General features: G+C 45.1%; 1 protein-coding gene across 1 annotated transcript; it reads right to left on the reverse strand.

Moving 5' to 3' along the window:
* Positions 1-2,590: 2,590 nt before the first annotated feature.
* Positions 2,591-5,018, reverse strand: LOC149971424 (uncharacterized). Its single transcript, XM_090222439.1, has 5 exons — positions 4,448-5,018; positions 3,793-3,970; positions 3,635-3,696; positions 3,360-3,446; positions 2,591-3,256 (listed from the first exon to the last, which is right to left on the reverse strand). The coding sequence occupies exons 1-5, from the start codon at positions 4,622-4,624 to the stop codon at positions 2,975-2,977; spliced, it is 786 nt and encodes a 261-aa protein (XP_090078565.1). The 5' UTR covers positions 4,625-5,018; the 3' UTR covers positions 2,591-2,974.
* Positions 5,019-11,891: the final 6,873 nt, after the last annotated feature.

Consider the following 11,891-nt stretch of genomic DNA (forward strand, 5'->3'; position numbering starts at 1 on the left):
CATTCACATGGCTGTCGAATGTTTTACTGAAAACTAGCGTGTCGTCCAGATAAGGAATGCAGATGTTATCCCGGAGCCCTTCCAAACACTCCTCCATACACCGCTGAAAAGCTGCAGGAGCGTTCATAAGGCCGAATGGCATACGTATCCACTCATAGAGTCCCCACGGTGTCACAAATGCTGTCAGTGGTCTGCTTTCTTCAGAGATGAACCCCTGGTGATACGCTTTTCCCTGATCTAAGAGGGAGAACCAGGAATTACCACCTAAACTGTCCATGATGTCTTGGACCCGAGGGATGGGCTGGCGGTTGGGATGTGTCTTTCTGTTCAGGTCTCTGTAATCTATACACAACCGGAGGGTCCCGTCCTTCTTACGAACGCACACGACAGGTGAAGAATATGAAGAGTTTGACTTCCTAACCCAGCCCTGGACTATGAGGTCATAAAGGTAACCCTTCATCTCCTGATACAGTGGCCTGGGCACTGACATGTATGTGCGCTTTACTGGTTCAGAGTCCTTTAGAGAAATAGTCATTTTCAATCGTTCAATGCAGCCAATGTCATTGTCTGACCTGGAGAAGGAGGTTTTGGACGTTTTGGTACCTACCTACGGTTAACACTCGTCCCTCAGCGGTAACCCATTTCCGTTTAAAGGGGCCTCCCTTGATGGCCTGGCTCCCCGGAATTTACATCCATCTTGAAAATGTTCTCCACTCCCACATCGGAAGCAGTGTGTGCAGCGTGCATCTGTTCTGGCCTGCTGGCAGACAAAACACCTCCTTGGAGCTGAGCAGAGTGGTTGGTATACCGGTTAGGTGCATATTGATGCTGCGCAGGGTCAGGTGCTTGAGACCGACTGTAGTTGCTGCAATACTGCTGCTGGGAAATAGGTGCCTGGGGTCCCTATCTGGCCTCCTAACTGGGGGTGGGGCATAGGCACAAGGCGGTGACTGAAACATAGGCTGCTGTAATGTCTCCTTAATGTGAGCAATCTCTGCACTGAGACCTTGTAGAGAAGCTACACCTGTCTTAAGTTCAGCTAACTCTGTTAACAGTTCTGCGGGTATCTTAGCTTTGGCTTCCTTCACAGGACACTTTGCAGATGGTGTATCTTCTAACTGGACTACACTTACAGTTGTAGCAGGCTGTGGGGCATTAAACCGCTTTTTGTTTCGTCTTTCTATCTCATTAGCACAAGCAATGTTAAGCTTCTCTAACAAAACCTCATCTGATGTTTCGCTCTCTAGCAGGAGAGGCTGCATGTCTATCCTGATACTGTCACTCTGGAGACCCGTAAGGACTGTGTGTAAACACATGCTCTGGACTAGAGCAGGGTCATACTTAAGCCCTGATTCTGACTCCTGGGATGCAAACAGTACTTTTTGCCTCAAATCTAAAACGCGCATCAGGAAGCTTTGAGGGGTCTCCTTGCTATGCTGTGCTTCTGAAGCTAGCTGTTTGTAAAGCTCTGTTGCACTCTTCTCTTGGAAGTGGGAACGCAGGATACATCTAAGTGTGGGAAGAGTTAGCTGGGGTTTACCTTCCAAGTAGCTGCGTAGCTGTGAGCCTGGAGAAATAGCCCTGACTACTGCGTCTACTATTTCTACCTCAGGATAGCCTCTGTTAAGTCCATTTTCGATCTGATGGGCAAGGCTGGAAAAAATCTGTTTTTCTTTCTGGCCCGGTTCACCTATCTGACCAGAAATTTTAAACTCTTTACGCAAGTATGAGCTGGGCTGTGCATTTGGTGAGAGCGGCACGCTCCCCTGAAGATTGGCATGGGGTTGGGGCTGACGCAGAGAATCACTGGCTTGTGTTGTGGAGTTATAGTTCTCAGTTCCTCTATTCTGTGATGTGTTCCGGCTGGTTCAATATCATAGTCAGTTTGCCCTGTTTTGTTATCTATGCCACTAATCATCTCTGTCATTTCGTCTTTAAGTAGCAACAATTCCGACATGCCGCCATCTTCTAACTCTGCGACTTCCTCTCTTTCAAGGAACATCATAATGTGAGTCATTAATGATATGCGGGATTTGTTTTGAACATCTCTTCTCTGTTCGCCTGATATGTCAAGGAAATCACATATCTCTAGTAAAAAAGGATGTTCCCACCATCCTTATTTAGGTTGACTTACTTAACCAATCTCCCTGTAATCTGTTGGAAACCCACCAGTAACAAAGCATCTTCAGGTGGCTCAGATATGTGGTGACAGGAGGACTCTATTTGATGCATGTGTAACAAAGGTAATTAGGCCCTGAGTTTGCGAGGTGTTATTAAAATGCTAAACAGTTTAAGGGCTGGATAACATGACGATCTAAACCTCATCAGGATGTGGGAGGGAAGGACAGAGGGAGAAAATAGAACACGTCTGATTTGTATTCGCTGTGGGTGAATGTTATTTCATACATTACAGAATGCAATATGCTTATGGATCATTATTGTCCAAATGAACTCTATGCTGATATATTCACTCTCCCCTACCTGTAGTAGTTTGATTGTTCCCTTGGCAGTAATATTTATTACTTTTGGTGAATTCAAACAAATAGGTCTAATCTAAACATGCTGCGTCACATATCAACCGTAGTGAAAATTTGCTGCAGAAAAAATGTTTTATTAATTGATCAAAGTATAGCTTTTGCTACATTGAAATGTTCATTAGGCCTATTGGCTCTTCAGAGATGCAGAGGCAGCTCGGTCTCCACTGTCAACATGTAATCAGTCAAAAAGTGCTGCAATCTCCAGCAGCATTGCATCCTCATTGGCATTATCAGTAGCAGGGGTAGCGGAGGCAGCCATATCCTTCAGCTCATTGTCATCTTCATACTCAGCAATGAGGTCTTTCAGGCTGGTCTCACTGATGGATTTCTCCATAGAGGTGTCTGTTAGGGTGGAGATCAAATCTTTAGCAGAGTCATCCTTCACATCCTCATCAGTAGTGATCATGTCCTTAGTGCTCTCAGGGGTCAGTGCCATGTCAAGAGTGGAGGTCTGGGTAATGGAGTCTGACGTGTGAAGATCTATCATGGTCTCCGATGAGACCATGGAGATCTGGCTCTGAGAGGTAGAAGTGGTCTGTGTTTGTGTTCATATCTGATCTCTGTGTTTCCATCTGCGCATGTGTCGAAGTGTTGGTAGAGGATGGGGTTCTCTCTGTCCTAGTTGCCATAGACGAGGTGGGCAGAGGGACTCCGGGTAGCTGCCACTCCAGCGGGAGGATGGCCAGGTTCCGAGCCAGGGAAAATTGAGAGAGGGAGCTCTACCCGGAGGAAAAGGGTGGTTAGGTTGAGGTCAGAGGGGAAATTGTCTAGATGCTTTAATCTCTGTCTGTCCGTATAGTAATTTAGGTTTCAGTAACTTACGTGGGCACGTGGTAGAGTCGGAGAGTCAGGTCTTATGTACATTTCCTCCACAGGGGTCTTCACTTGCCGGGGTGTCCTTTGATTTTCCTGCACAACACAATTGTAACACCCAATGATAACACAGCATTATGGGAAAGATCTTTTGCTCACAATAAAATATGATACAGCATGTTTGGTTGTTTCACAGAGTTAGGTCTTTGTCCTGAATTAGTTCCCTTGTGGTCCTGAGAAGATTTCAACAGCTGAACTTCAATCCGGTCTTTCTCCCTGCCCACCTTTCCATTACTCTTGTCCTTGACCCTTTTGGTTGTAACATCACCTCCAGACAAGTCTGAACCTGTGTAGATTAGACATTTTGATTTTGAAGACACATTCTTCCAAGTGAAGCCAATCTCATTCTATATCTAATCAGCAGACACCCCATAACACTCACCAGTATCAGATGCATTATCTTTGTCCTGGTCCTTTCTACTCTGTCTGTTCTGAGAGGGACGAGTCTTCCTCAGCTTGACTTTCCCACCACAGCAGAAGAGAGTGAACAGCTGCAGGGCCGCCACAGCTGGATGGATGCTCTTCTTCTTCTCTTTCTGCTGGGTCTCCTTTGCTTGCTCCTAAGGAAAGACCTCAGTGTCTCAATCAGTACATCAGTTAGAAATCTACTGACATTTCAAACTACGATATCAATGTTGAATATAGGTAGCCAATGAGCTCTAGCTTCATTGGCAACAAATATTATTTCCTAAGTGTGTTTCCATGTCAAAATGTTACCCCATAATAACTAGGGTTAGTGCTATCCGTGATCCTTGGGACGTCCCTACCCTAAACCCTAACCTTAACCCCTACCTTAATCTTAACCCTTACCTTAACCACGGTCAGAGTTGGGACATTCCATGGATTCTGTTTAGACTTTTCCTAATAACTATTAGGGCATACCACATCCGAAGGGGCATTGTGACATTGTCACATTTGTCAAGCCATGTCAAAGGATCAGATTCAACACAATATGTTGTCTTTTCCTTATTGTGGTCATTATCAGTTGTCAAATGCATTGGTTAATCCTCATTAATAAGCAAGTTTGGATGTCTTACCGAGTTAGGTCTTTGTTTAATGTCTTTTTCTTTTTCCTGTGTCGTTCTGCATTTGTGGTCCTGAGATTCAATGCTATGTTTCTCTCCTCCAACCTTTCCTTTACTCTTGTCCTTGATCCTTTTCACGTCACCTGCAGAGTAGTCCAAGCCTGTAAGTGAAACGTTTCTAAGACACATGACCTGTTTTTTTCCAAGTGAAGCCTAGATAATTGTACTATGTAGCAGCACTAATCAATATACACCTCCTAACACTCACCAGTATCAGAGTCATTATTGTTGTTTGTATCGTTTATCGTTGTTCCCTTTCTCCCATCACCACTCTGGGAGGGATCAAAGGGTGTTTTCTTCACCTTGACGCAGCTCAGCAGTGTAAACAGCTGAAGAAAGGTCAGGGCTTGAGGGATCCTCTTCTCCTTGGGTTTATCTTTATGTTCCTGTGTCTCCTTTGGTTTCTCCCTATGGGATACTTCAGGGACAGGGTCACTTAGTCTCTGACCCATGTCACGACAAGGTAGTGTACTGTTGTAATCAATCAAATCAATTATAGGTTGGGAGATCGTTTGAATGTAGCTAATGCGCTCTACCTGAGCTTGTCTGACCGTTTTAATGTGGTCTGAGATTATGACATAAGTGTGTTTCCGTGGCAACATGTTACCTCATAATGTTCCCGTATAACAACTAGTTCTCCTTCCCTGGTAAAGGGGCATTGTGACATCACCAAGTTAGTTACCTAGCCACATATCCACCCAGAACACTGGAACAGCCAATTTCTATGGAGAAAGTCTGTATGTCTGTATTTTCCTGCTGGATCAAATTAAGATCCTACCACTGTATGTCTGTCTCTCTCTTTCCTTCTCTCTACCTCTCTCTCTCTGCCTGTACTCATATTCAACCTCTGCCTTCACCCTATTGCAGCAGTTGATTTTCTCATAATTTGCCTGCATCATGTTGCAAGGAGAGAGTGGCTGAGCACAGGTCAATCACTCCACAATGAGTATGATTATACAGTTGATTATCAAGTGCCACATTCAACAGACTACTACTGTTGGCAATCAGAATACAATGTTGTTGTAGTCCAAGAGTCGACTCAGTGAATACATGCAGCACAATGGGCAAGAGTCATGGCAACACGTCTATTCATACCTCCTCTATGTTTGCACTATTAAAAGCAGATCGCCGCCACATGTAGCATTAGAGACAGCAAGCCTCCCTGGCTCAGCACCTGTTAGTGTCAGCTTTTAAGTGCTACATGTCAGCCTGATAATTACTCTGTGTGTCATCAGCAGAGGAGATTAGTGATAAAAGCTAACATAACATGATAGGCTAACACCTCTGGAGGCACCTGGATGTATCACAGTAGTTTATCCATTTCACTCAGACCACTAACGATAGGTTTGCAGGTATGCACGCACAAACACACACCACATGCACACACACATGTTACGCCCCTGAAATCAGGGGAGAAATAATCACGAGAGTGATACGGTGTTGTATTCTCAATTCAAAGTTTAGTGTAATGAGAAAAGACTGCGATTTTCCCCAGGAATATGGGTGGAGACCAGAGCAATCGATCTCCGGCTCATAGATTAAGAGCATTTCGTAGATCACAGATTAACACTTTTAGGCACCACAAAATAAAATAATCAATATAACGTTTACACATTACTCACAATTCGTACCCTTTGACAGATTTTAACTTTAACACAATTATATGAATGTTATCAATCTCTATCAACTAATACTGAATGCATCTTTTTAACCTTAGATGTTTTAAGATCCACATCCTATGAACTTACTAATACTTTTTAATGTATAACAGGCTATGAATATTTCCTTTAACCTGTCACACTCTCGCCGACAAAATAAATGTTGTCCCAACATTACCAACATTGTCTTCTTCAACAGTCCGTATGCACTGGACCTAGAAAATCCTCTTCTGTAAGGTAGTACTTGAGCAGAGGTCAAGGGTCACAGTTCAAATATAGCTAACAAGTTATATTCACAGTCCATATCTGTTGACCAGCTATATAACATAAGCAGTCTTTTCTCATACTATTGATCAACAGTCCATCAATTTTAATGATCTATATGCATAGTCTGCAAATTGTCTCTTTTGACAGTCTGTGAAATCAGACAGTAGTCCATGGTCAAACATGTCAACTCTGTAGCCTCATGTTTGCTGAAGCCCATACATGTAAGGTGGCTGAAAGTAACATTGCTGTAGTGATGGCAGCCATGGAACCAGTCCTGGTGCAGAGTAGACAGGGAACAACTGTGGCTGTGGCTGTATACTGTAGCAGGAAGGGATACCAAGCTGATCATAGGTGATACGTCTTGGAGGGTGTCTCTCTCTTTGTGGCAGCTGGTAGGCTGGTTCCTCAGGTTCAGCAGCATCAGTATATGAAGGAAAGGCACTTGGTGGATGATCATCAGGCAAATTTTCTTTAACTGTTGTTGTCTCCTCCAGCCGCTTTTCAACAAGAGGCTGTGCTGGTAGCGTATCAGGGACTGGCACTGCAACTGTCTGTTTCACTGTTGGGGGCCTGTGTTCCCACTCTCGCTGGTTCAGCATTCCTCTCCTCAGGTACTGTAGGAGATGTGGGAACCTGTAGCGGCTCATGATGAAGGTCATATTCATCCCCACTGTCTTCATCAGAATCTAGAGTCTGTGATGCAGGCTGGTTTCTCCTCGTTTTCTGACTTTTGTCCACTTTGGTCATTTCTGGTTGTGTCTCAAAAGGTAAGTGGTCACAGGACATGAGCAGATTTCTGTGCAGGACCCTGGAGCGTCCCCTACCCTTTTCTGGTCTAAATTCATAAATCGGCAGGTCTGAACCCATTTGTCTCACCACTGTGTGAATTGTATCTTCCCAATAGTTACGGAGTTTTCCTGGTCCTCCTCTTGGTGTCAGGTTTTTAATCAGAACTCGCTCGCCAGGCTGTAGCACTGAACTCCTAACTTTAGTGTCATAGTACTTCTTACTTCTTTCAGCGGCTTTCTGAGCATTTTCATTTGCAATGGCGTATGCTTCTTCCATCCCTCGTTTCCTGTTCTCCACGTATTCTCGCTGGTTACTGGAACCTGCCTCTGTGCACAATCCAAAGAGCATATCAACTGGAAGCCTGGGTGATCTCCCAAACAGAAGATAAAATGGTGAATAGCCAGTCACTTCGCAACGGGTGCAGTTATAGGCATAAACCAGTTTGTTCAGAGACTCCTTCCAATTTGACTTTTGTGGCTCAGTTAGTGTCTTTAACATTTGCAACAATGTTCTGTTCATGCGTTCCGCTTGACCGTTTCCCATCGGGTGATAGGGTGTTGTCCTGGACCCCGCCATGCCACTGAGTTTCTTTAACTGATGGAACAACTGATTTTCAAATTCTCCCCCTTGGTCATGGTGGATGCGGGACGGGAACCCAAACTTCAGGGCAAAGTCATTGAAGATGAGATTTGCAGCAGTTTTACCTGACTTTGATGTGGTGGCGTAGGCTTGAGTGAAACGTGTAAAATGATCAACAACCACGAGGATGTACTCATATCCCCCTTTGCATCTGTCGAGATGAAGGAAGTCTATACATACCACTTCAAATGGCTGTGTTGTCACAATGTTTGCCAGAGGAGCTCTTGTTGCATGGGCTGGCTTTTTCTGCTTGACACAGCTACAAGTTTTAGTCACATAGTGCTCGATGTCAGATTGCATATATGGCCAGAAGAAGCGGTCACGTACTAGTGATACAGTGCGGTCAGTACCTTGGTGTCCCATGTTATTGTTCAACTCTTCCATCACTTTACCTTTGTACTGCTCTGGTAGAACTAACTGCTTGCGGGCTGTAGTGATTCTGTACAGAATGCCATCACTGTCTACTGTCAATTTGTCCCATTCTCCTGAATAGGCATTTTGTCTTTGGACTGAATTTCTTTTGCTCTTTAACTGGCGGTTTGGAACCAGACAGTTTGAAATTGAGCACAGGACGGATGACCGGATCAGATTCTTGTGCTTCTCTTATCCCATCTTTTGGGATCGAGATGGTTGTTGCAGTGGTTGTCTCACCTTCAGCTAATACTGACATCGATGCAGCTGAAAATGACCAAGGTACAACAGCCTCTTTCTGTACCTCAACTGCTTGTATCGCGGCGGCAATGGTGTCTGGTGGAAGCTCCTCAGAACATTCTCTCATCAGTGACTCTACATCCAGTGGCATCCTTGACAAAGCATCTGCATCACCGTTCTCTCTGCCTGGCCTGTACTTTATTGTAAAGTGGAAATCAGCCAAGTCTGCAACCCACCTGGAAGTGGGTTGTTATCGCTGTATACAGTGAAGGTCGGAGCATAGTACAAATAATCATGGAACTTATCAGTGATTGCCCATTTTAGAGCTAGAAATTCTAGCTTGCTCGAGTGGTAGTGATAGTTCTTCTCCGCTGCTGTTAAGGTTCGAGAGCCATAAGACATGACCCTAAGCTTCCCCTCTTACTTTTGATAAAGAACTGCTCCCAAGCCTTGGTGTGACGCATCAGTGTGTACAACAAATGGCTGAGTGAAATCAGGGAAACCTAAAACTGGTGGGTGAAGCAAACACTCAATCAGCTGTTCCAGTGCCTGTTGATGCTGGTCAGTCCACAGGATTGGCTTGTTTGAGGGCACCACATGACTTACTTTCTTTGTTTTTGTTTTCCGTGGGTGGTCAGGTATTTTCTCTGAATCTGCTTTCAGGAGGTCATACAGGCAGCTGGCACTCCTAGAAAAGTATTTGATGTACTGTCTGTAGTAAGTGAGTAAACCAAGCATTTTTCTGAGCTGGCCTACAGTCTCTGGTCTGATTTCTTTCAATGCTCTTACTGCTTCAAAATCGGCTGGGTCAACTCGGCTGCCCTCTGCAGACACTATTCTGCCCAAATAACGGACCTGGGGTTTAAAGAGATCACACTTACTTGGTTTGAGTTTAATGCCATACTCTCTGAGACGCTGCAAAACTTTTTGCACATCATTCACATGGCTGTCGAATGTTTTACTGAAAACTAGCGTGTCGTCCAGATAAGGAATGCAGATGTTATCCCGGAGCCCTTCCAAACACTCCTCCATACACTGCTGAAAAGCTGCAGGAGCGTTCATGAGGCCGAATGGCATACGTATCCACTCATAGAGTCCCCACGGTGTCACAAATGCTGTCAGTGGTCTGCTTTCTTCAGAGATGAACCCCTGGTGATACGCTTTTCCCTGATCTAAGAGGGAGAACCAGGAATTACCACCTAAACTGTCCATGATGTCTTGGACCCGAGGGATGGGCTGGCGGTTGGGATGTGTCTTTCTGTTCAGGTCTCTGTAATCTATACACAACCGGAGGGTCCCGTCCTTTTTACGAATGCACACGACAGGTGAAGAATATGAAGAGTTTGACTTCCTAACCCAGCCCTGGACTATGAGGTCATAAAGGTAACCCTTCATCTCCTGATACAGTGGCCTGGGCACTGACATGTATGTGCGCTTTACTGGTTCAGAGTCCTTTAGAGAAATAGTCATTTTCAATCGTTCAATGCAGCCAATGTCATTGTCTGACCTGGAGAAGGAGTGACACTCTTCTCTAAGCATTTGCCTAACATCCTCTCTCTGCTCTTCGGTTAGGTGAGTTAAACCTACTGGTGGATCCCACTGTTCAGTAGCAGTACATGGGGTTCGAACGCTGGTGTGATTCACTGTGGCTGGGATGACAGTTTTTTCAAAGACTTGGGCAGGTAACACAGTCATAATGGTTTGTACTGTACCGATTATTGTGCGTCCTAGCAGGGCAATGTCGTGGTCAGTGGGGTTAGAGACATCAAGCAGGATAACTGGAAAAACACCTTTCCTGACTGACTAGTGTGTCAAAGAACTCAAGGTCGTCTGGCCACTGCGGGTTCAGGTCTGGCTGGAAAAGCATTGTCATGTCATCTTTGAAAGGCTGGGAAGCTACACGGCACTCAATCTGAATGCTACTGTGTTTTGGTACAGCAACCTTCTCTTTCTTGGTTTTCACTGCGTATTCATCTGTCTGTTCTGCGCTAACAGCCTGTATAAAAGCTCTCACCTTGTTTCTTTTCAGGCTTGGGAAAGCTATTTTTACTGTACTGTATCGTGTAGTCTTTTCGGTCATTGTCAGGATGTGCTCGATAACATTGAAACCTATGATGGGATGAGATAGGTGACAGCCTTTCAGTACCAGCACTGGGATGATCAGTTCCTTTGTTTGGTCAGTTTCAGAGGCTAGCCGAAAAGTTGTTTCAATCCATCCCAGGTATGGCATTTCAGTCCCATTTGCTGCAGTCAACCTTAGATCATCAGGTGAGTCCAGGATTTCTGAAACATCTCTCAGCCTTGCGTTTGGGAGAGATTCCTCTTTCCATCGTTCATCAATGACCGATACCCGAGATCCTGTGTCCCATAGAGCTTGGAGGTGGTGGCGATTCAGGTGACACTCAATAAGGCACTGTCTGCCGACTAGCGAGGTGATTCACTGGGGGTGGCAACCTTGAGCTAGGGATAGTAAGGAGTGGGCATTTTCCTCTGTGTAGGAAAACCTTTCACTGGTAGAGTCAATTTTCAGGTGAGTGTATTTTTCCTTATGTTTATTCCAATGTTGGTTTTGACATACTTTGGAACAGTACAGTGTCTCTTTACATGATGAACATTGTTTCAGGTTCTCAAATGACTCTTCTCTGGCACAATTTACACATTTCTGGGACGTTTTGGTACCTACGGTTAACACTCGTCCCTCAGCGGTAACCCATTTCCGTTTAAAGGGGCCTCCCTTGATGGTCTGGCTCCCCGGATTTTACATCCAGCTTGAAAATGTTCTCCACTCCCACATCGGAAGCAGTGTGTGCATCGTGCATCTGTTCTGGCCTGCTGGCAGACAAAACACCTCCTTGGAGCTTGAGCAGAGTGGTTGGTATACCGGTTAGGTGCATATTGATGCTGCGCAGGGTCAGGTGCTTGAGACCGACTGTAGTTGCTGCAATACTGCTGCTGGGAAATAGGTGCCTGGGGGTCCCTATCTGGCCTCCTAACTGGGGGTGGGGCATAGGCACAAGGCGGTGACTGAAACATAGGCTGCTGTAATGTCTTCTTAATGTGAGCAATCTCTGCACTGAGACCTTGTAGAGAAGCTACACCTGTCTTAAGTTCAGCTAACTCTGTTAACAGTTCTGCGGGTATCTTAGCTTTGGCTTCCTTCACAGGACACTTTGCAGATGGTGTATCTTCTAACTGGACTACACTTACAGTTGTAGCAGGCTGTGGGGCATTAAACCGCTTTTTGTTTCGTCTTTCTATCTCATTAGCACAAGCAATGTTAAGCTTCTCTAACAAAACCTCATCTGATGTTTCGCTCTCTAGCAGGAGAGGCTGCATGTCTATCCTGATACTGTCACTCTGGAGACCCGTAAGGACTGTGTGTAAACACATGC

The sequence above is a fragment of the Oncorhynchus mykiss genome, chromosome 26 (assembly GCF_057628025.1).
Source record: "Oncorhynchus mykiss isolate SJ-2025 chromosome 26, ASM5762802v1, whole genome shotgun sequence".
Taxonomy (NCBI): domain Eukaryota; kingdom Metazoa; phylum Chordata; class Actinopteri; order Salmoniformes; family Salmonidae; genus Oncorhynchus; species Oncorhynchus mykiss.